The 22834-nt window shown below is 39.7% G+C and overlaps 1 protein-coding gene across 3 annotated transcripts; it reads right to left on the bottom strand.

The window, feature by feature from the left end:
- Nucleotides 1–39: 39 nt before the first annotated feature.
- On the bottom strand, nt 40–22781 carry agfg1a (ArfGAP with FG repeats 1a). 3 transcript variants are annotated; one of them, XM_083914631.1, is made up of 14 exons: nt 22456–22781; nt 15754–15847; nt 13411–13526; nt 12197–12362; nt 11385–11547; nt 10157–10276; nt 8253–8285; nt 6735–6950; nt 5959–6136; nt 5561–5640; nt 4381–4497; nt 2329–2481; nt 1632–1726; nt 40–802 (listed from the first exon to the last, which is right to left on the bottom strand). In XM_083914631.1, exons 1-14 carry the CDS (start codon nt 22620–22622, stop codon nt 743–745), a joined length of 1758 nt encoding a protein of 585 aa, XP_083770757.1. In that variant the 5' UTR covers nt 22623–22781; the 3' UTR covers nt 40–742. The 3 variants fall into 3 exon arrangements, with proteins under 3 accessions (XP_083770757.1, XP_083770755.1, XP_083770756.1); XM_083914629.1 differs by lacking the exons at nt 6735–6950; nt 8253–8285; XM_083914630.1 differs by lacking the exons at nt 6735–6950; nt 8253–8285; nt 10157–10276.
- Nucleotides 22782–22834: the final 53 nt, after the last annotated feature.

Raw genomic sequence — 22834 nt, 5'->3', positions numbered from 1 at the left:
TACTGTATATATTTACACATTAACTTAAAATTCTCTCTACCCAATGAAAGTGGTTTTCAGCTCACCAGTCATTCCTGTTACCCACTTATGGACTGACTGTAGTTCAGAAGCTTTGGGCCTTTGTTAGCAGGATAGCAGAGAAACAAGTTCCCTGCCGATCCCTGATGCAGCATTAGTCCTTTCATCTCTTGCCAACATAATAGGCTTTTTTTTTTCTTTAGTGAGAACGGTTTACCTTAAAAGGAACCTGGACAAATAAACAGTTTGGTTTTACACAAATACAATAAGTGGCAGTACCCATTATCTTTTTCCAAGCAATAGTTCTGTCTCAACAAATCTTGTGTGTTAGATACAAATACTGATATGCACAAAGCACAAATTTCCTAAAAGAAAATTAATATGTACAGAATTGCAGCAAAATGACGCATAATGACATACGCAATAACTTAGTTTTTCAGCCAGTTTGATTATACATTGTGGTTCAGTAGATGCCAGGCCAGTTCACAGGTTCAATAGAGAAGAGGGGATCGACCTCTCCCTCTGCACACACCATCACTTTGTTTTGCAGCCGCAGACAGCGTCAGCATGACCGTCTGTCACACTGTTCCATTCGCGACAAACTGCGATAGAAAATACAAATCCTTACAAACATTGTGTTTAAAGCTACTTGTGAAACAAAACAGTGCAATAGGTGCAAGCGCGCCAGTTGTTGACCCTGTAATGGAGCTGATTGGATGGATCGCTATAAGAAGGGATTTGTTGAAGAGCCTCCTGCTGGATATTGTGCAGAGGGAGCCGCACCCTGGAAGGAAAAGGGGATAGACAAATAAAATATCAGAAAAAGTACTTTAAAATAAATCCACTCTCCATCAAGCAGGGTACCCCAAGGGTTCTCCAAGTTAAATTTAAGACTTTGTAGCACCTTTTTAAAGTTGCTTAGAATTAAATTTAATGCCAACTTCAGGGTCATACTGTCAAAAGAATGAAGGATAGAATTGAAATAAATGTCCGATTATTGACTTTTCTGCATCAAAACAATCTTTCAAGATAGAATTGTAATGCAACTAAGAATAGATTTTCCCCCCATCCCTAACTTTGTTATAACAAAATTCACACCAAATAGAGACAATTGTAACATTACACACACAAAACATTTTATACATTTATTTATGACATGACGGTATTGATTTAAAAGAAGGAATAACAGAGTCTGCATAACCCTGTTGGTAATAAACTAAATACATGTTTATCGGGGAGTTGTCTACTGTGCAGGCTCCATTTCTACATCGGTTACATCTCCGTCAAGCATCTAATATTTATAGTCTGGATGTGCTTCATTCTGTAAACCATTTCCCTAGTATTTATTTAAATCTACGAGAATATTGAATTCAATGTTGTTGTTTTTTAATACTTTGAAGACCCTGCGGGTATCCTGATTAATATAAAAATTACCATGTCTAGCTTTAATGCAACCAAATTGTTTTGTTGTTGCAATCATGTAAGAGGAAAAAAGAGGAATATGGGAACTATAGCAAGTTAGTAACACTAATAGTCTTGACTCATGGGACCAAAGCTGCTTCATTCTGAATAAAACATATTTCTTCTACAAGAAACCAAGCCCTCTTACTAACCAGGAAAGGGTTGCTAGAGACCATAGGTCCAGCCATTGCCTGCCCGAAAGGAGTCACAACAGGCTTGGCCTGGCCATAGGCTGGAAATCCTCCACCTGAAAGACATGCAATTTGTCATTTATAAGAGGACTTTTTTACTTATGTTCAAGTGAGCAAACCTCATCAAATATAATAGGATGATTCCAAACCGTCACATTTATGCATTTACATCCCTCAAAGTGTAATTCCGGCATAAAATCATCTCATGGTCTTTTGCAGCACTTACATACATCAAATAAGTCATTGAGACATTTTTTTAAGTGTATAAACAATTATACTGAGAAATTCTGGAGAGTCACTAGCAGCCGGACGTGGCTAACTGATTAGCTTAGGGCAGTACGGTGGAGGCATTAAAATGGCTTCTTTTTATCACAAATATTGCTCAAAATAACACCAAACCTCTGCAGTAGCATAAGAGTCCCAAGACATAAAATCAGTGTTAGCCACGTCCGGCTGTTAGCGACTCTCCCGGATTTCTCCGTTAGTAGTTGCTGGCTGATGTTATTTGATGTATGTACGTGCCGAATAAGACCACGGGGTGATTTTTAAGAATTACACTTTAAAACTATCTACCATTCAGTCAGATGCATACACAAGCTTAAACATCAGCATAGTTATTATATGTCTACATCTTCATGATGTACACTCAGGCACACACCATTGGGTTGCTGGGGATACGCAGGAGGCTGAGGGAAGGGAGCCTGGCCAGGAAAGGGTTGTTGGAAGGTTCCACTAAAGCTGGTGGGGAGGTTGAAGGCTGCTGCATTCCCAAATCCAGCCGGCATACTCATAGAGCCTGTGCCAAATGATGCTGCAACACAGCAGGACAACCACTGGTTAACAAAGCCTATCCAAAACATCTACAGGAATAGAACTACATAACAGGCTGGAAAAAAAGGGTTTACACCTTTTGCTTTTTATTCAAAGAATTATGAAAAGATTTTACAGCACACACAGACATTTGCCTATAACATGGCGACAAACCAATACTAAGATGTTATCAATAGTTAAAAAAACAACTTAAAATGAGTGAGGACAAACAACTAGGGATTACAAAATAGACAATAAGAAAACAAAAATACACATTACTACAATGAATTAGGAAACAGAAATAAGGCAAGGGAATAACTACACAGTGAGTCTGTAATCCATAGTATGACTCCCAATGCAATTTAGCTCTGAAATGTGTCTGTAGAGCTAAATCACATGCAAATTTAGATGAAGGTTGTCTCCAATCATGACAAGCCTTAGGAAAAAGGTTTAGACAAGAGTCAGACGTGAGGCTTTAACACTTGCAGGAAGTGTAGGACCAGTGTCTGACCTCTGATGACCACACAGGAGGACATCCCCATAGTGCAACGAGTCGAGTCAAACTATGGTTATTAAGACAGCCAGATTGCAACTGAGCAGTATGATATCTGTTGCTACAAATGCTACATCCAGAACCAGTTAAACAAAGTCGGTGACTTGAGTAAAAATTAATTGAATATGTAAGCAGGGTCATCAAGTTTAAGGCTTCAGTCTTAAACACTCAATAGTTTTCAATGTCCTATTGGGTTTATTTTTTGAATTAAGCATTTTATGACACTACCAAAGCAGTACAGTTAGTTGTAATCATTTAATGTCTTCAAAAATGCAGCAGAGAGCTTAAGCCTCTTGCTAACCAATAAAAGGAAAATGTTGAGGAAACCATTATTACTGAAATCACAGGAACCCAATAAAGGGCATGAGGGCACTGCCCTTGGATACAATCAAATAATTCAACAATGAAAAAAAAAATATTGCGACTCTAATCACTCTCTCTATATGAACAACAATATTGCTGCTTATTCTAAGGAGCAGCATTTATTTTACACTATTCTCCCCTAAGTTATTGTTTATTTTGTTTACTAAATGCTTTGATTATTTTTTACCTCTACAACATTTCCTGTTTGATTTTCTGAAAGAACGAGAAGAGGCAAGGCACAGGAGAGAAAAAAGGAACCTACCAAAAGTGGGAGGATAACCCTAACCCATGAAGAACCCTCATCAAGTCTGTCCAGCATGGCAAGAGCAATCAGACAGACAACTGAATCTACAAAAAGTAATTTTAATCTGCAAGCCTGGAAAACAAATCTGTCCAAGTCATATTTAATTTCTCCTGGCAGATAGTTCTGACCCCTCTCCCATTCAGACAGAGTTCCAGCCGACCAGGCCCTTGGCAAACCAATCACAACCAATTATCTCAGCGAGGCAGGTTTGAGATGATGACTGACAGTGCTGCCACCCTGCCTGCAAGTCCGTTCAACTGAGTTTTCGAAACTCGGATCAAACTGTCAATCTAGGCAGCGCTGATCTGATATGAATCAAGATTCTGTTACTGTATTGTCTATTTCTCACATAAAATGTTTTCAGCCACACATTTTAGTGTAATGTTAAGCTGTAATTTGAGTTTGGGACACGGCCGTCTTTGTTTTACACTGACAAAGCACTACCATTTCGTCACTGTGATTTGGTTGTAGGTCACGTTTCATGGCTCTCATTGATTGTAGCTCTATCAAACTGCATCCAGAAGCATTTTGCTCTGCACTGTTGATACCCCCCATGGAAATCGAACATTAATTGAGAGGGCCCTGACTAATACCCATGTACACACTGTATAAATTGATTGTGACTGTGTAGCACATATAGTAAACCACCCAGACACACAAACATATATACCCAAACCCACCTGCTGCTGCTGCTGCTGCTGCTGCCGCCGCCGCCATATTTGCTGTTCTGCCATTGCTCTGGAATGGGTTGGTGGGAGCTGCTGCTGGGGCAGCTACAAACGGATTAGTGGACTGTGCTGTTGGAGAGAGGTATTAACTCACTGAACACGTAACGTGTCGAACAGAACAGTAAAAAGCATGACCTTAACATAGTTGTTGTAAACTAAACAAGTTGTACTCTGTAAGAATTGAGATACATTGTTTCTAGCGGCCTCTTTGGCGGTAAGATGTAATTGCAGGCTATCCCGTTTTTTAGAGCCCTACATCTTGTCATGTTCACACCACTAAGTTTGTTGACTTGTTTTTTTTTTTGCTCTTTCGTATACTTTAACACACATTCACCTCTCTACTTCCAGTCCAGCCCCTATATGTTACCCTCTCAAATCCATACACACACACGTTCCTATTTTCCTTCTGCCCTTACTACAAGCCTGACTCAGAGGTTTGAAGTTCACGATTTCTGATTACAAGTGAACAGGGCATAACCGCTGGGACGATAGACCAACTGCTGTCAGCAGCGTCACCAATATGGCGGCTTATTTACATCTAGCCCGGGAATGTCACCACAGACAGGGATATTGGAATAATCAGCAAAAAGGCAAGTAGAAGTGCTTTTATTAGTGGGTCATATGAACAGTCACCGTTGTTTTAACTCACTCTTTAATAGATAGTAACTTAAAAGACACTTAAATAGATAAAAAATAAAATCAACAAGTTGATGTCCACTGTTAATTATCTCTCCTGCTCCCACTTCATATCTCTGGAAAAACAAATGATCTCCCATTGGTGACCTTTTCAACCATATGCAGAATTCCCACTGCATGGTGTGACTCGACTCGCTTTTGGTACCAGGTACTTTCCTCTATTTTATTTTCAGCTGCATATAGTAGTTCCTCGGTGTAGGTAGGAGTCTTAGCTGATCATCATAGCTTAATGACAGATTAATGATCAACGCTCATTCCCTGATCACATCTGTAACCTGCTCGTCAACTGCAAAATTCAAACCGCTTACTAAATCTACCTATAATTACCTATAGCACACTATACCTCACCATGGGATTGACCATTGTTGCCAACATTACTTTAGATTTTCTAAATCATTACAGATTTAAATTTAGGAGAGCAATTAGGTTTTCTCACCTCCAAAACCTTGAGCCATGCCAGGCAGGAGCTGCTGTGCTTGTGCTGTTGACACTCGAGTTTCTGGGCCAAACACACCCCTGCAGTGAAACACAGTTGACACATGAGCTTCTCAGGCTTATGTGATTGGAGTGGGGTCACTGTATGTTTGTAGGTATGGTTGATTTTGATAAATGTTATTTTGTTAGTTAAAATTGCTTAATAGTTGTTATTGTATTCTGACACAGTTTCAGACACATCAACTCTGACACCCATACGTTTCAACAATCAGGTGAATAAGTTGGCCTAAAATATTTTTACTATGTTAAGTAACTGGAAGATTGTGACCATAAACTCAGCTAAAATGAATGATCCTGTCTTCAATTAGATGCGTGCGTGCGTTTAGTGTAATGTCTCACCCTTGTGAAGTGTTGGTGGTGTTGTAAACACTTGTTGCAGGAACTGAGGGGCCGAAAACAGTATCAAGCTCAGCTAAAGCTGCATAGCGGTCCCCCCCTGCTTGCATTACTGGCTGCTTTTGAGGCAAACCACCAACTCCTGCTGCTGCTGAGCTCACCCCAACAGGGATACTGCCTCCTGGAATAGAAGCACATGACAACAGAGCCGGGTTTAAATTCAACTAATCTAGGAGGAAAATTTAAATTTTAAAGACAGAAAAAGGTCCGGCTGCCATATTCAACCTATTAAAAATAATGAGGAATAAATGTTAAATCATTAGGAAATTTGCATTTTCTAGCACAGAAATACAGTTTGTAATATGAACAAAATAAACTAGTACCAGCCCAGTACAATCCACAGATGCTCGAGTACCGGAGTTTGGAAATGACCATGTGACATTAAAACTCTCCAATAAATGTAGCATTATTTTAAGCAAGGACGTATTTCCACCATGTGCAGGGGCCTGTCTTTATACTTTATTATACTGGTTTAGCAGCATTGAGGCCAAGGGGGCGATTTTGAAAAATACATCTAAGTGATATAGAATTAGACGTTTGCTATCAGCTCTGTTTTGAGATAGACTCTGTTCTTTCACTGGGAAGAAGACTCAAAGGGACTAACATCTAAGCTTCTGATTTCAAAAGGCTTTTGGTTGTGTAAACATCTATTTTTTGGCCAACCTCTATCCCTAACGATCTGTGAGATCTATGAAACGGGCTAGGCAGGAGAAGTTTACCTTGCTCTGTTATGGCAGAGCTTAACACGTTATCCAGGTCAGCCAGGGCTGCGTATCTATCGGCAGGGAGGCTAGTACTTTGTACAGCATCTCTGCCAGCTCCTGTGGAGTTAGTCTGGGAGGAGGAACTGAAGGATCCAAAGTCGGCACTACACGATTTGGGGAAGTTGTCAAAATTTGCAAAATTGGCATTTGCTAGTCCCCCTGAGGCGCTACCTGCATGAAAGAGAGAGATTAAAAAGTCATCAGGGGGGCCTTGATTGTTGGTTTTGAGTAACAGCATTAACAGGGTGAAGTGGGAGAGAAGAAGCCGCATGGAAGGTAAAGTTGGGGTGGAGTAAGGCTTGGGATGGGTTACCCTCAATATCTATCGGATAGATAGTAACGCTATACTATTCTGGCTTTCCATTAGCCTATGAACCTAAGGAACGCATACAATTAATATTGCTTTGTGTTAGAGGTACAAGATTTGCAGGACAGCACTTTTTCTTAAATGTCTCAGTTCTATCGGAGTTCAGCACCATACTGTAAATCCAGGGAGTTTCAGACAAAACCAACTCAAAATGTATTAACAGTGACATGGAATACAACTTTAAGACGACCCTGTAGACATTACATGGCTGTTTCATTTATTTGGAATGCAATAAAATGATTGATACGACAGAGCTTAAATTAAAGATTTTGGATATTGAGGCAAAACGGAGCTAGCATGGACACAGCATAGTTCCTGAGATCCTGAGGGGGAAAGTAGGCCTTTTTTTGTAATGACTCTGAAACCACCACATCAGTTTTACCTCAGCCAGTGGTTTCAATGCATTCCATGGACTATTGTTTGTATAACTACCTTTAGCATACCTTTAGACAAATTCAATATTGGATGCAAATGACAAACACAAACCTCTGAACAGCGGTCTCAGAGGCTCTGAGGAACTGACAATGTTTACATGAAATTGAGAGCTTTGAGAATACCAGGCACACCCGGTATTTATTAGCCGAAAACTAAAATGCTCCAGATGATGCTCTTCAAGTAAACCCAAAAGTCTATGGCCTTTTCTGGAGTATCTCTACTCTTATGGAATCATTTGGTATCATGTTTCTTCCTTAACCTCTTACATGACAAACTAGGTTATAAAAACTAGGTTATAAAAAACGTACTAAGTTAACTTCATCATAAATAATTGATGGAATAGAAGTTTTTCTAGCGTTTCCCAATTATTGCTAAAGGGAAAGTCTCCGTCAACAACAGCATAGAGACTGATTCCACCCTGTTTTTATCAACATCTGCTCTCTTTGATTGTCTTTCTATTCCTTTTTTATTTTGCATTGTTACATTTTCATGTTCTTATGTGCCTATTCTACACAGTGGTTCACAAAAATGACAGCAACCATCAGCAGCAAGAGAGAGGAGGATCAGAGTGACTACACATGGTGAAAAGGGTGAAAGCTGTTAAGAGGGCAAGCCCAGAAAGAGAGACTTACTGTGTGCAACCTGGAGAGGTAGAGCAGTGGCAAACTCACCCATACTGCGACTGGATGAGAGCACAGTGAATGCTGGCAGACAAAAATCAAAGAGGAAGGGAGAAATGGGGCAATGAACAATGTCAGACAGGATGGAGAAACAAAAGAAACGATGTCAACTAAATCAGAGGTAAAGAAAATGTAAAAGGCGTGAAGTCAAAGCAAATCAACTGCTGCTGAACGAAAAGGTGGAAAACACACGACACAGAATAAACAGCTTAGGCCATATAACATGAGTCAGTGTTGTGAGAAGGGGATTATCTTACAAAGCCACAAGAGAGAGGAGCTTTATCCATCAAGCAATAGGCATACTAAAGCGATCACGGTGCAGCCTCACACAAGGATAGTTATCAATGTAAACCTCCAGCAGAGGGCGCTGTAGTACACAACATTTCCCTGCGACAGAGGAGGAAGTGTTTTGTGCGAGAGTCACTGTTTTTGTATGAGCGAGAAGTGCTCAGGGACATCATTGTATGTTTTCACTACTACAGCAGTAACACATTTGGTGTTTTTCAGGTCCTATTTCACTATAATCATCTGCCTAATGAGGGCTAATGGTGATCTTTACCTATGTCATGACATTTTTATCTCATAAAATTCATTAATCAATGTAAAATGAAGCTTTCAACAAAGGTTAAAATAGATATATTCTACAGGTGGATCTGGTGGTTCTATAAGCTTCTACTGTGTCTGCACTGGTGTTGTGCACACTACTACATGCTCCCCGACCGCTGAGATTTTGGGGCACATAACATCACATGTTCATTGTTCAGCCAGGGACGATCTGTTGTCTTAGAAAACAGAAATATGCATTAGCAATTTTTATTTGCCTTGGGGGAATTTATAAACCAAATTTTTGCTCAAGCTCTTGGTTACAAAACTTAATTTGGAATACTGGAAAGTAATGTGAACATCTGATCTACAGATCAGGTCAGAGGACATTGTACATATGGAAAGGTTTGGGAAACGGGATAGGCATCACAACAGTGAAAATACAAATGACTGGAAAACATGGCTGACATTCTGCTGAATGCAAATAGGTCATTCGTAATTAGCCTATATGTACACTAAAACATACATGTACCAATTTATCAGCAGGACATCGGTAGTAGCCGGTATTCGCCTTGTTGACTGCCATCTTTCTACAGACAAATCAGATGGCATTCATGGATGGCAGTAGCCGATGTTTGTTTGTTTTTTTGCAGTCAGGCTCTACAGTCAACAGTGACAAGAGGCCGCTAGCATACAAAGCTACTGCAGCTGCGAGAAGAAGCCACTTGCTAGAAACAACGCTGGCAAGACGTATGAGGTCAAAAGGTGCGCATGTGTTATTTGTTTACAGTGAAAGAAAATTACAGTCGCATAGGAGTATTACACCATGTAGGAGAAAGATCAGTGACATAAACTCAGTCCTCGGTAACCACAGCGATAATAATATACTTTCCTGCACGGTGACAGTGCGTGGATGATGCATAAGTTGTTAAATGTGTCTCATTCAGCTGCTGGCTCTTTTGGCCATTTCTGCAAAAAAATCACTTCCTAGTCTTGCGTCTGTTTATACAGAAGTTTATACAATTTACATTTAACTTATGTTGGTATTGAAAATGATTGTCATTGAGTAGGTAATATTAATTGTAAAGCAGCTCAGCTTATTTAAGATAGTGTAATGAAGTGATGAATTTTATAAAGTTTAGTTATTTTTTATAATGAAGATTTCTGAAGATAAATAACAACAAAACATCAGTTTGGCTATCGGTCGAATACTTATTCTAAACATCGATATCAGCCCAGAATTTGACAATCGGTGCATCCCAAGTACATGTACATTATTATTCAAGCTAATATCCTTATGTGAGAGTGGTTTGGATGTGTGTCAGTTGTCCAGTGTTGGGAACCTGTTCTACCTGTATTTGAGGGGTGGAATGGGGCTTGGGGTGCGGAGGGGAAACCACCTGTCGACCCAGAAGTGCTCCCGAATGCATCGAAATTAGCAAAGTCTGCATTTGCGTTGGCATTCTGTGCTGCTGAGGTGGTGTCAGGATGATGTTCGGACAGACAGATGAAAAAGACAACAAAAAAACAATGAGAGGAAAACAATGGATGAGATAATAATAGAATGGATTTATACATATAATGAAAAACGGCATGGATGACAGACTGCAAAACACATACAATGGATTAAGTGCAATATGAGAGATAATCATAGAGTGGTGTCACATACGATAAAATGCACAGGGGCTTTAAAGGGCCAAGACAGCCTGATGTTCACCCTCTTCTACTACATAGTGTCTGGTCTCCTTGCTGAACACAAAGTATAGAGAGATGAAATTTTGTGATTGCTATGTGAACATGTGTGGATGCCACTTAGGTTTATGCATTAAGGGTGAGTCTTGATGGCTTTTTAAGGGGGAAATGAGAACATTATCCTCCACGGGAAGCAAACACCAATAACTATGTTACAGGCATTAGTAACCATGGAGATGTGTCTGTCCATAGCACCTCCGATAATATTCCATAATCTATAGACCTTTTAAAAGATGTTAACACAAACATTCTAAATGTGCCCTATTTCCTGTTGCAGTTCATGTGAATGACATAAACTGACAGGATATTAACAAGGACCAAGGCTTTGTTTTGCCATCATGGAGGTTGTGGCTGCTGACAATTAACAGATTCTGCATGATCTTAAACATCTGCCACAGCTTATAAGAGTTGTAATGAGCATGTTAGACCTTAAGCATTTACACAACATTGACAACGTTACCTGGTGTCTAGTATTAACATAATTTGTCACAATGTTCTCGACAAAAGGAGACATACTGCACATGCCTACATGCATACACATGACACATTTTAATTTGTTTAATCTGAAATGCATCATATTTTTCCTACAAAGCAATTGAGACGATTTCACCAATAAACACTGTCACTAGAGACGAGAACAGTGAACGAAAACATGCATTACTCAGCCATCTTTGGCATATGTTGTTATGCGCATGGTTACATTGTGTAAAACAATGACACAACTTCCACATTTAAAAAGGAATATCCCATTGTGATGGGATGTGGAGTTATTGCTCAATTTCTGCAACCCCTTACTGCTTTATGTTAGTCAATCAGTTAGTTCCTTACTTGTGTGGCTGTTGAAATGTGCAAAGTTAGCAAAACTGGAGCTGGCGCCAGCATTCATGTTGGGTGGGGCCGCAAAGATGTCGCCACCCAAGTCACTGAGGAGGTCGAACCTCTTGTCATGGAACTGCTGCTGATGGGTTTGTCCACGGCTCACCACTGGAGACTGGAGACAAAAGATGGATTTGAAAAAACTGCAGGTATGTGTTGGTCAGTATGCATTAATTCGTGTGTGCACTTTTCCCACGCGCACTGCAACCCGGCATACACTACCAGTGGGGCTGTATGTGGACACGCAAACGTCTGAATCAGTCAGACATCAAACAGAGTTTTAGCATGTCAGTCCACTAGTACTAAATCCATGTAATTTCTGAGTGAGCCCATGTGTGAAGTCAGTGACAGATTGTGCGGTGTATGATGAAGTTTCTCAAGAAGACACAAAGAAACTCCTGTTGTGGGCTACCTTTGTGAAAGGACTATTTCCAGTCCTGATTCTCCTGACATTGCCTAGAGTTCATGTGAAAACAGTCAATGCGTACAACCGTCGCATAAAGACTAAGGAACTCATAGAATAAGCCTTTTCATAGGCAGTGTAACTGTCACTCTAAATCTACAATGTGTCTTTGTTCATAAAGAAGCTGAAATCCATCTCAGTTGGTATATTTGGTCATTGGTAACCAAAAAACCTGATTAAAATTGGTATGGTCAAAGTTGTTATCAAGTACTTTGTTAAACCCTTCATGGGTGAGTCAAATTCTCTGGCAACACTTATACATTTACCATGTGTACATATGGGGACAATACATAAATCTTACCTGATTAGGCGGGGTGCTCTTGTTGAGGTGTAGGGAGGGGGCAGACTCCCCCAGCAGGGATTTGAGTGGTCTGACCTCTGGGGTGCTGCTGTTGCTGCTGTTTGAGGAGCCAGAGATGGAAGCATGGACGGATGCCACTACCTTGGCCTGCTCAGGAGGAACATACCTAGGAAACAGTCCGCATTACATGCATTACTTCACTACATGCTACTGGCTATTTGGCTAATATAATTATATTTAAGATAAATTGATATAATCTAGTATAAGAGTCTTTTGGCAAACAAAGTATATGCAAATCAAAATGTAATAACAGGAAATGTTTATTTTGGTGCAAATGTGATGTACAGCTGGCAGACAAGACATGCGTTACCCGACAATGGCGTATGTGAATGAAAATGCCTGTCTGCAGCAAAAGGTGGCATGTTGAGACATGCACCACTCATCACTTTCATTTTGGTGAGATTTCAGAGACTACTAAACACTAAGAAATAAGGGAGTCATACTACCTAAACTAATAGGTGTAATAATCAAATGGCAGTAGATCTGCGACAGAAAAATAATTGCCAACTATTCTGATATTCCCTTAAATGTTATAGTAATTTTTTAAGAAAAATGCTCTTTTATAATAAAAAAACGAACTACATTTGTGTTAATCATTCATTTTGGAATGAATGGAAACAGTTTAACTGCATAAACCAACAGCTAAATTAATATAAATACAACATAAATACTAATCACTAAATTAGACTACTAGACTAATTTACTTTTGATGACCAATCCATAATTTGGAAGTATCAGTCAGCCACTAATTTTATCTGCTCTCAGTCACCATACCCAACATTAACAATGCACCAGTTACAACTGTGCTGAACCTCATACATTCATTCATTCATCATTCATCTTCAACAGCTTATCCAGGGGTCAGCTCCAGCACCCCCGCGACCCCACCTCATACATATTTGAAGAAAATTGAACATAAAACTTCATTGAAGAACTAGGTCTTGTATATAAAGCAGCTTGACTTTAATGACGTACTTGTGTGCATTTAAAGAAGGCTATCTGGTGACTCGCTCGAGGCTACCTGCTATGAGCTGCCTGTGAGACATTCCAAGGCAGAGAGACGAAAAAGACAAAGCAAAGCTGCGTGTCTGTACAATACACACTGCCAGAGGATTGTTCATATCTTGCACTGCCAGCTTGCAAAACTGACTTACCATCGCTTCTTCTCATATTTCTCTTGAAGGAACTCCTTGACCTTCTGTGGTTCTCTGAAGTCTGGTATTGAGGTGGTTCTGTCATCATAAAGGCTAAGCCAGATCCGTTTACATACCTGGAACACACAGGGTAACAGAACAAGTGATTTTTGTAGGAAATTTCTGTAGCGCACACAGCTTGTCCATCTTCATAATTATCCATTAAATTTTGGCACAAGGACATTGAAAGATAAGACAAGGGTAAACATAGTGATCAGATAGTTAATCACATTTAAACAATTAAGTTCCAGTTTAAGTTTAAAAACAGCATTTACAGATGTTTTGAAAATGTAATTATGTGCAAATTAGACCTGGTATATTGCAAATGACTGTCCATTTATGCAGTGCACTGCACAGACAAAAGTCTTGGCCATGTTTGGCACAGAGTCAAACATGAGTGGGCAACCCCATTTTTGAAACCACAGGCTGAACTTAGTTGCTTGGGGAAAAATCAGTCCAAGTCTCACCTTTCACTGGCTTTGGGTTTTGGATAGCATTCCTTAAGTATTTACCTAATCCTGTAAAGAGAGATTTATAGGCTTCATGCATTTGTGCACTTAGTATAGGATGCTGCATTCCAGAGGAAGCACTGGTGCTGCAAGAGCTAGCGTGGCTCTAATGTTGTACATAAGCTTCTGCTGCTGTTATTTCTTTAGTTGTTATTTGGTGCATGTGGACACACAGCACATGCAAGCTCACTTTCTTTTTAATCAGTATGGTTTTGAAACTGTATCTAGTGAAAATATAATGTTCTGTGTCAAGTACTCTCTGTGGAAAAACAAAAAGCAACTTGAGGGCAATATTATTTATACAGCAGCCTTGAAGGTTGTACACATGAGCTCCAACCTTGAGTCTCCTGCACATCTGTCTGCCCTGACACTTTTGTACAGCTTTTAATAGGCTATGCTTCCCAGGTGGCATTGCTCTATTTTATACTCCGTTTACCAGTAATGACTCGTGCATTATGATGCATTTTGGTTTCTCTGTGTGGTACAAATAGAATTTTGACCTTAAAAAGTTACAGCTCACTGATACCCACTTTAGAAGAAATCTGCCAAAAATGGTTAATTGTTTGTACCGTTCAAAATTAAGTGTGTATCAATATAATACATTAAATGTTTGGGTAAAAGAATGAAGAAGTTCATTTAAATTAGCTGCACCTTTTAATGGCAAAGCTCTATTAAAAACTAAAACGTATTAGCAAACAATTGCTAACTTCCGCATGCAGACCAAAACAACTAAAAGCCAGCTAAAGTGCTGACTAGAACTGCAGGTCTGATTGTGGGGAAAGCACTTCCACATTAGACAAAGTAATTACATTCAATGTTAATATAAAACGGGGACAAATACAACTTTAAAATACAGTAAATACATTTTATTTTTATAATCATGTAATTTTTATTTGGAAAAAGCAATATCTCACAGTGTACAAAAGTTCTCGACTATTTTGACATTTTTTCCATTTTTTTTTATATACACAAATATGTACATGCAACAAACGTACTTAAAAGCAGCAGAACTTTTGAGGCTTGAATCATTCCTCAGGTAAACATTCAGTCCTCCAGCTTTACATCCGTAAAGATCAAAAGAAATACATTTTCATGACTGTTTTGTTAGTGCAGTTACACGTTCTATTAATGCAACCTCCAGTGCTGAAAAATTAAGCCAATAACAGCATTCAGCTCCTTGAATGGCCACTTGAGGCTCGCTCCAAAAGCAAGTCAATCCCCATAAACCACATATTAAAATGCCCAACTTTAGAATATAAATAAACATGGTTAGTCTTTATAGGTAATATCCCTATTAATGACAACTGAACAAGGGGTGAATTATATTGTTTTATTGCTTACTCATCTAAATTATTTTAAGGCTTAAGGTTCTGCATAATTAAGGGCGTGGCCACTTTAAGTGAAAGGGTGCTGTCACAGGACACTACCTTCAGCCTGCCCCAGCTCCATCCAAGCCCCATCTCTTGGTCGTTATTTTATAAAGTCTATGTTATGGAGCCTAAAAATATATGTATAGCAGTATTCATAATATTGTGATGTTTAAAAGAAATACTAAATTACTCCTAATAGCACTTTAATATAGTGATAACAGCATATCATATGCACCATGCATTTTTAAAATTTGAAATATTTAGTATCGTTCTTTCAGCTCATTGTTGTTGTCTGGAGCCTTACTTGTGAAGGGCTAAATACATGAGTTATGAATTACGAGGATGTACAGGAGCTAAAAAAGAACCACAGCAGTGGGAAAGTTGACCTCAACAACTGTGACAGGACAAACAGTCACCATGCCTACCTCATTGCCATGTTTCTGTAGGAACTCTATTTCCTGTTGCGTGAAGGTTGTCATGGAGATGGACTTAACTCTGTGGGGTGGATTCAGTCCTCGTCTGTAGGTGGAGAAATGGGAACAGGTCAATATAATTTGAAGGCACTGTAGATGACGACCTCGTATGGACATAGTTCAGATCCCACCTCTCAGGACAAGGCCATTTAATTGGCAGCAAGCTAACTGGCTGGTGTGAGCAACTGGGGAGAGGGAGGCAGCATTACAGTGACAAATACTGGACGAAAAAGAAAGGGAGTAAAAGAGAACAAAGGAAGTGGAACGAGCGGTGTCCCTTAATATAGAAACTTCAATTATGGAGTAACACCTACATTAATAGCACACACAAGCCTGGCTAATTTTTCAGAGAAGGTCACAGCTCATGCCACAATGGCCCAAATTATAAATGCCTGGTGTAATAGTTAAAAAGAGCCATCATTAGGCTTCTATATTAAGCTCCAGGCATCTGTTTTTTTCCTGGATCGAACAGTAAGTGAAAAGGTTTCCACCTGTTTTGGTGACCAATCAGCATTGAGCATAATGCTTGAATGCAGCTATGGTATAATGACTGAGCACCACATTAATCAGCCCAAGGAAAAAACAACTTATTGCAGTGCAATCTAATGGAAGAATATGATATAGAATTGTATTTGAGAGCTCCCCGTGTTAACTTTCTTGCTAAACAGTACCCCTTGCTTCTGTGCTTGACTCGCTGTGTGACCTATATGACGGGGTTACTGTGCAAGGCCCAGACGATATAGATGGGGAAAGCAATGGCGTTTGGGACCGCAACATCGCAAGCACAGTGACACTGGACACGTCTTCCGGGAGGACTATTTTGAAAACATGGATGTTAACAAGCTAGAGCTTGTTTCAGTGAGCCAAGCATTTGTTCTCAGCAAAGCCCACTGGAGTGGTGGAAATCCAACAGGCAGAGGTACAAAAAACTGAGCGTTCTGGCAAAGCAGCACCTGCTGATACCTGCCATCTCTGTACCAGCGGAGCGCCTGTCCTCCACAACGGGACTGATTATTATCAGAATGCAAACACAAATTTAATTACGTTTTTGTAAGGAAACAATGTTTTGAAAAGAAATCGATCCTTAAAGGGCAACTGTTTTGATTGTGAATAAGCATTAGGTGTTGGGTGGGCTGTATTTCTGTACATCATTATTCCTGCAGGAAGATGAAGTTCTAAAAATAGATTTGGATAAACTCGTACTCGATCTTGGAATTAACTACTTGGGTCTTAGAAATTGTCTCTAAACATTAAACGCTCAGTATCATAAATGCACTCCATAGACAGCGCCACAAAGCTTTTTACTTCTGTTTTGGTATGTTTGAAAGCATGAAAAGTAGTTGATGGAATTTCTTTTTCTAGTTGGTAATAATCTTGCAGCACCATTGGCCGCGTCATCAAGTCAACCCACGGTGCCATGGCATCAACTTTGGGAACCACTGCTCTAGGAAATGGGATCCAGTGTCACAATTACAAACACTATGTAATACACGTGAAGGAGTCTCATTCTGAAGGCAGTGAAATATAAGACAAGAGCGTTAAATTATTCACTGCTGTTACCCTGTACAGAACCTATTCTCAACGCCACACATTGTTTACACATCCACCAATCAGCTGACTGTTCTGCAAAGTGTGACAAACATAGCTGTGTCAATTCACATTTAAAAACACAAGACAGCCATTCTAGAAAGCGGTCCAAATGCCCCATGGAGTAGATCCATTGGAACTACTGGAACTATTTCTAGTGGTAACTTTAACAACTTGTGTCCAGTTATAATGTCATGCAGGTTACACTTTTAGACAAGACCGTTTAGGCCAAAAGAATGCAACAAACCTAACAGAAACCAGCTTCATGCAACTGCTATATTTCAACATTCACAGGATGCATCATCAATTCACACTTTAAATTACTTGTCAAATAAAAAACTGTTAGATGTACTGTTCTCTGTCTTATAAACTAGAGACTTTTTGAGGCTGTTGGTTGGACTGAATAAAAGAGACATCACTTAGGATTCTTAAATGTAATCTTTCTACGTAAAGAAAAGTAAATTTATCAAAAGCAAGAAGCCATGAAGAAGCAAATGTATGTAGAAAAAACAAAGTTAGTGAAAGTGAGTGTGCGTATTTGATAATTAATGTGTTTTTCCGCACCCCGAGGTAGGCGAGTGATCAGATCCTAGTCTCATGAAGATGAAACTAGGTCAGATATTGTACTGGTAGAGAGCTCCATAGCCCTTAAGGTCTAAATATGACGACAACATCTCTACCCATTTGTCCAATTGAGGAATTCTGCTACTGACTATTTTGTTGTTGTTACTATATTCTATTTACCGGGACAATACACTTGAAGTCAATAAAATATGTCATCTCTGTCTATCTTGTTTCATTCAAAGTATGTATCAACTTTGAAAAGTCTTTTCCACAAGCAGGTGTTGCAAAGGGGAAATCGTCTTATTATCAGGGTCGTCCAGTGACTGTGGTGTGCAAATATAACTGTTAAGTGAATCATGTGTTAAGGGCGCAAGTCTAGTACTGAACCCAAAAACACAATGTTATAGGCCTACAGTCCCACCCACTATTTTCAGGTCATGTCTACTGGGGTAATATATAGTGTATCAGAGAACAGAATCGCATATTGCACAATAAAATAATTATGACTTAGCTACCGTACATCTGATCAGCTCAGCCCTGAAAACTCAGCTCATTTGCATACTGTAACAGCTCCAGGGTGAGAGAAACTGGCAAGAGAGAAGAGGCTATGCATCCTCCTTCACTTTGCTGCTTTAAGTCTCTCCATAAAATACGTATTCTACACCTATTTCTACAATTTAATTTAAAGCTGAAGTTGGTAAATTTCTATTAAGAATATGTCGTTATTTTATATTTTTTGAAACAGTCACTATATCCTGACAGCACAATGAGACAGATGATCTGTGAAAAGCTCTAGCTCTGCCTCCATCTTCTGTTCCAGCTTCTAGAGCTCTTCCTGTGTGCTGCTAAGGGCATCTGCTAGTTTCCACCAGGCCCCCAGAAAAAATACCACTCAGAGTTGAGCGGTCTCTGACGCAGTGTCATTTGCTGCTCTGAATTACGATCAAACTGTGTTCGGATTAGGGTGAGTTAGTAATATGGTTGTAGTTTCACAGTTTGATCAGGGTTCATGAGCAGTTATTGACAGTGCATCAGAGACGTCAGGGAGGTAGAGTGACATGACTTTTTTACAGATCGTCTGTCTCATTGTGCTGTCAGAATATAGTGACCATTTTCAGAAAATGTGAAAAAGTATATTTTACAGAAAAATACCAACTACAGCTTTAACTTAAATCGTAGAAATAGGTGTTAAATACATATTTTCTGGAGGGACTTAAAGCAGCAAAGTTAAGGATGATGCATATCACAGAAAATGCCAATTTTTACTATCAAATCAACATTAATGCCAAATTAAACAATTTATCAACTTGTCACCGTACAGTACTTCAAAAAAAAAAAAAAAAATCAAGAGTCATGCTCAGTTTAAGAGTTCAAGTCATATCTGTTAACATGCCATTGACAAATATTATCCAGGACATTCGGTGTCAGTGACACCGCTCCGCCTCTGTCACATCACTGGTGGAGCCCGTCTTACTCATAGGCCAAGTGGGGTAACTTCCTGCCATGGGCAATTCTCCAGAAAGAGACATTGTGAGTGGTGTTCCTCCTGGCAAGGTCTCCACCTTTATAAGGAATGTGTTTACATAGAACATTCCAACTCCACCCATTAAACAACTACAACTATGGGGGAGATGTTTGTTATGGGGAAGATAGCCATACCTCTGCTATCACCCGTAAACACTAAACACAGTTAGGCTACTGGCTGCCAAAACTAAAAATGAAAAAAGGAAGGGGCAAACAACTTCCTTAAATTAAAAAAATCCCTTCTAAGATTGCCTCAGTAATGTCTCTACTGGTCAAATGCACTTTTTAAGACTTAAAAGACTAAATTAAAACCAGCAACATAATTACTTTTTTTACAGGCAGTAAATGCAAACTGTATACATGAGGATACATTCTGTGTTGAGGGGGGTTGTTCAGATTTCCTTGTAGAGGACAAAAGCAAACAGTGCTTTTATTCATAAAACATGCATAGAAATCAAAACAATCAGGTCTGAGCATGAATACTCTTACAATGCCAAATCATTTTCCTCTCTAGAATTTAAAAGGAAATTGAGAGGCAGACAGTGACCTCTCTGTGACTTCCTGTGGCACAGAACAGCACATGCTGCTGATGTAGCAGCACGTTGGGGCCATACCACTTCCTGAGCCTACAATCACACCAGGCTTCCTGTATACATCAGATAGACAGCGATCCTTTTAACACTCTTCTGCCAGGAAGATTTTTGCAACTGAAAGTCCACACTTGCTTTGTTTTCATAAAAAAGTGAGCGAGAAAAACAGCAGGAGAGAAACAGGAGCCATTGTGGTCTCAAGCTATTAAAGAACTCAATTAACTTACATTATAGACTTTAATACCATAGGGTGAGTAGATGGGAAATTTACAGTGGACTCCCTACAGACCCAACACTAAAGTAAAATGGAGGGCTAACTATGCATATCAGCAAACACACCATTAATCTCATTCGTTTCAATGCTACGGTAAATAACCTTCATGTTTAGTTGAGACAGCTAGAACGTTTTGTACAGTTTAAGGTCATAATCCGAGTCAAAGAAGGGCTGTATTTTGGAAAAAGTCTGAGGGACAAACAGCATAGTAGCGTGTCAATGACGTGATCTGTTCCCCTGTTGAGTAATAACATTAAAAAGGTCATCAGTTTGGAATTACTGAGCACTGATTACTTTCCCTTTCCCCTGAAACATTATTAGAATAACCATTATTCACAAATGGCACAAACAGTAACAGGGTGATTTCCATAAAGCATTTTGAAGTACGGCAGACTGTGTGAATGAGTAGAACAGGAGGGTCGGATAAACTGCTTATAGAGTTACAAAGTATACATAATGTATATGTTTATCAAAACCAAACTGTCCAAAGATGGGACTTGGTGGCAAAGAGAGGGTTAGAATTCTCGATTGAGACAAAATCATACCTATGATGCTATGTACTCATAGACGAAACATCGGCGGTGCAATATTATATGTGGTTTCGCGTTTTTTAGGAGTCTCTGTATCGGCTGATGTGGGCTGCTGCGTTCAATGATGGTTTTTCCCAGCATTATTAACAGACAGGTGTCCACAGGCAGCTCTGTGATGCTGGAGACGCCTTTTTTAAGTTCAACAAATGTTCCTTTTTAAAAAATAAATTGAGACTCATAACATTTGTTATCATCATTGTGTAATTCTTATGATGTAAATTGAGGGTGCTCCAAATATCGGCTCAAAAAATCGGCAGTCCGTATCGGTCATCGTCTAAGGCTGATGATCCCTAATGGTATGTTTTTCTGGGTAAACACAAGCATCTAAAGTCATCCTTGCAAGACAGGTGGAAAACTGAACTGCATGGCTTTTTTTAGCACTTGATGTAAGGGGGCATAATTCAGTTTCCAATTAATCAAATGTCAGTGCACTTACAGGAGAAAACAGACAATAGTCTATGTTCAGATTAGCACAATGTAATGCAATACAGATAAACATTTCATCCATCCTGTGTGTCGATTTGTCATTTAATGTGCAATAGATGAAAACCCCTTGATCTGAAAACCATTCCATTATACCACAGCTTTATTGAAGTGGGATGTCTTTAGCTGAACAAGGAGAAATGGAATGCTTCACTAATCCTAAATCCCAAGCTACAGATGCTTGGTTATACAACTGCACAGCAACGCTTTAAGTCAGGCAAACGCTATCTAGAGTAAAACACCCAGCTACACTGAAACTATCAATGCTGTGGATAGGTTGCCTTTTTGTAGGAGGTAAACTACTGACATGAGTGAAATCGCACAAAAGGTTTTAAGGTTAGCCAGTTGTTCAAAAGGTGAAACTCTTGCTGGTATTTTTAGTCAGTGTACATCTGCTAGAGACAGAGTGGTGTAATACGTCTAAATCTAATACAAAAATAGCCCCCCCAAAAAAACTGATGATGGCATGGATACCGGTGTCGCATCCAAAAAAAGATGTGTCTTTCCCACGCACGATTGTTTAACATTTAGCAACGAAAATGCTCAATTGACAATTACTGGAGTATAATAACAGCAAGCTACATAATAATCGTGGCCCGAAATGAACCTCGATCAAACAACAGTTTTGCATATGTATTCATGCGTCTTTGTATGTGTAACCCAGCCTTAACTCAGTGACAGGGTGGTGCCTCAAAACGTTGCAAACAAATGGTAGTAGCATCTGGCTAATGACTTATCTGAACCGTTAACCTAGACCCAACGTTAGCTTGCAAGTGTCACTTGAGTTCTTCTTTCTGGAAGCTAAAGTCAGCTAGCTCCCTTCGTGGTTGCTACGTTACCCCACCCAACACAGCATAGCACGATAATGACAAAACCGCTAAACTCTCACTGGCACTACTGGATAACGTTAGCTAACATATATACCGTTAGCTAGCGCTGGTTGGCTTACAGGCTCAGCCGCATGTAGCTGAAGCCTTACCAAAAACGTTATATCGCGTGCGCCATGTTTAAGGTTAAGGTCACTCGTCAACTTAAAACTTACAGGATGCCAGAGCAGGAGGTGCATACGAAGGAGCCAACGGTCATGTTGGCATATGTTGGGCCGCGCTGGTCGCAGTCAAAGCACTTTCTGTTGGGAGGCAAACTCGTCATTTCTCTCAGCATCTTCAGGTGTTTCTCCTCTTGTTTTCGTTTCGCACTCGCCGCCATGGTCAAAAGATTTACAGCAGCAGGATAAATAAAACCGGGGACGATTGGAGGGGTCAGCTACAACTAAAACAAAGGGCTGGGCTTTTTTGACGGTTGCCGGCCCCGTGCTAATAGACAGAAGGAGCGGGTAGGTGGCTCTCTTGATAGGGGGCCTTGCGTCTCCTCGGACAAGGAGTTTGAGGCGTTGGAGCTGTAACACTAACGGAACAAGA

Source organism: Echiichthys vipera, assembly GCF_963691815.1.
Source record: "Echiichthys vipera genome assembly, chromosome: 5".
Classification (NCBI taxonomy): domain Eukaryota; kingdom Metazoa; phylum Chordata; class Actinopteri; order Perciformes; family Trachinidae; genus Echiichthys; species Echiichthys vipera.
The sequence above is the reverse complement of the archived record's forward strand: the minus strand, read 5'-3'. Positions and strand labels throughout refer to the sequence as shown.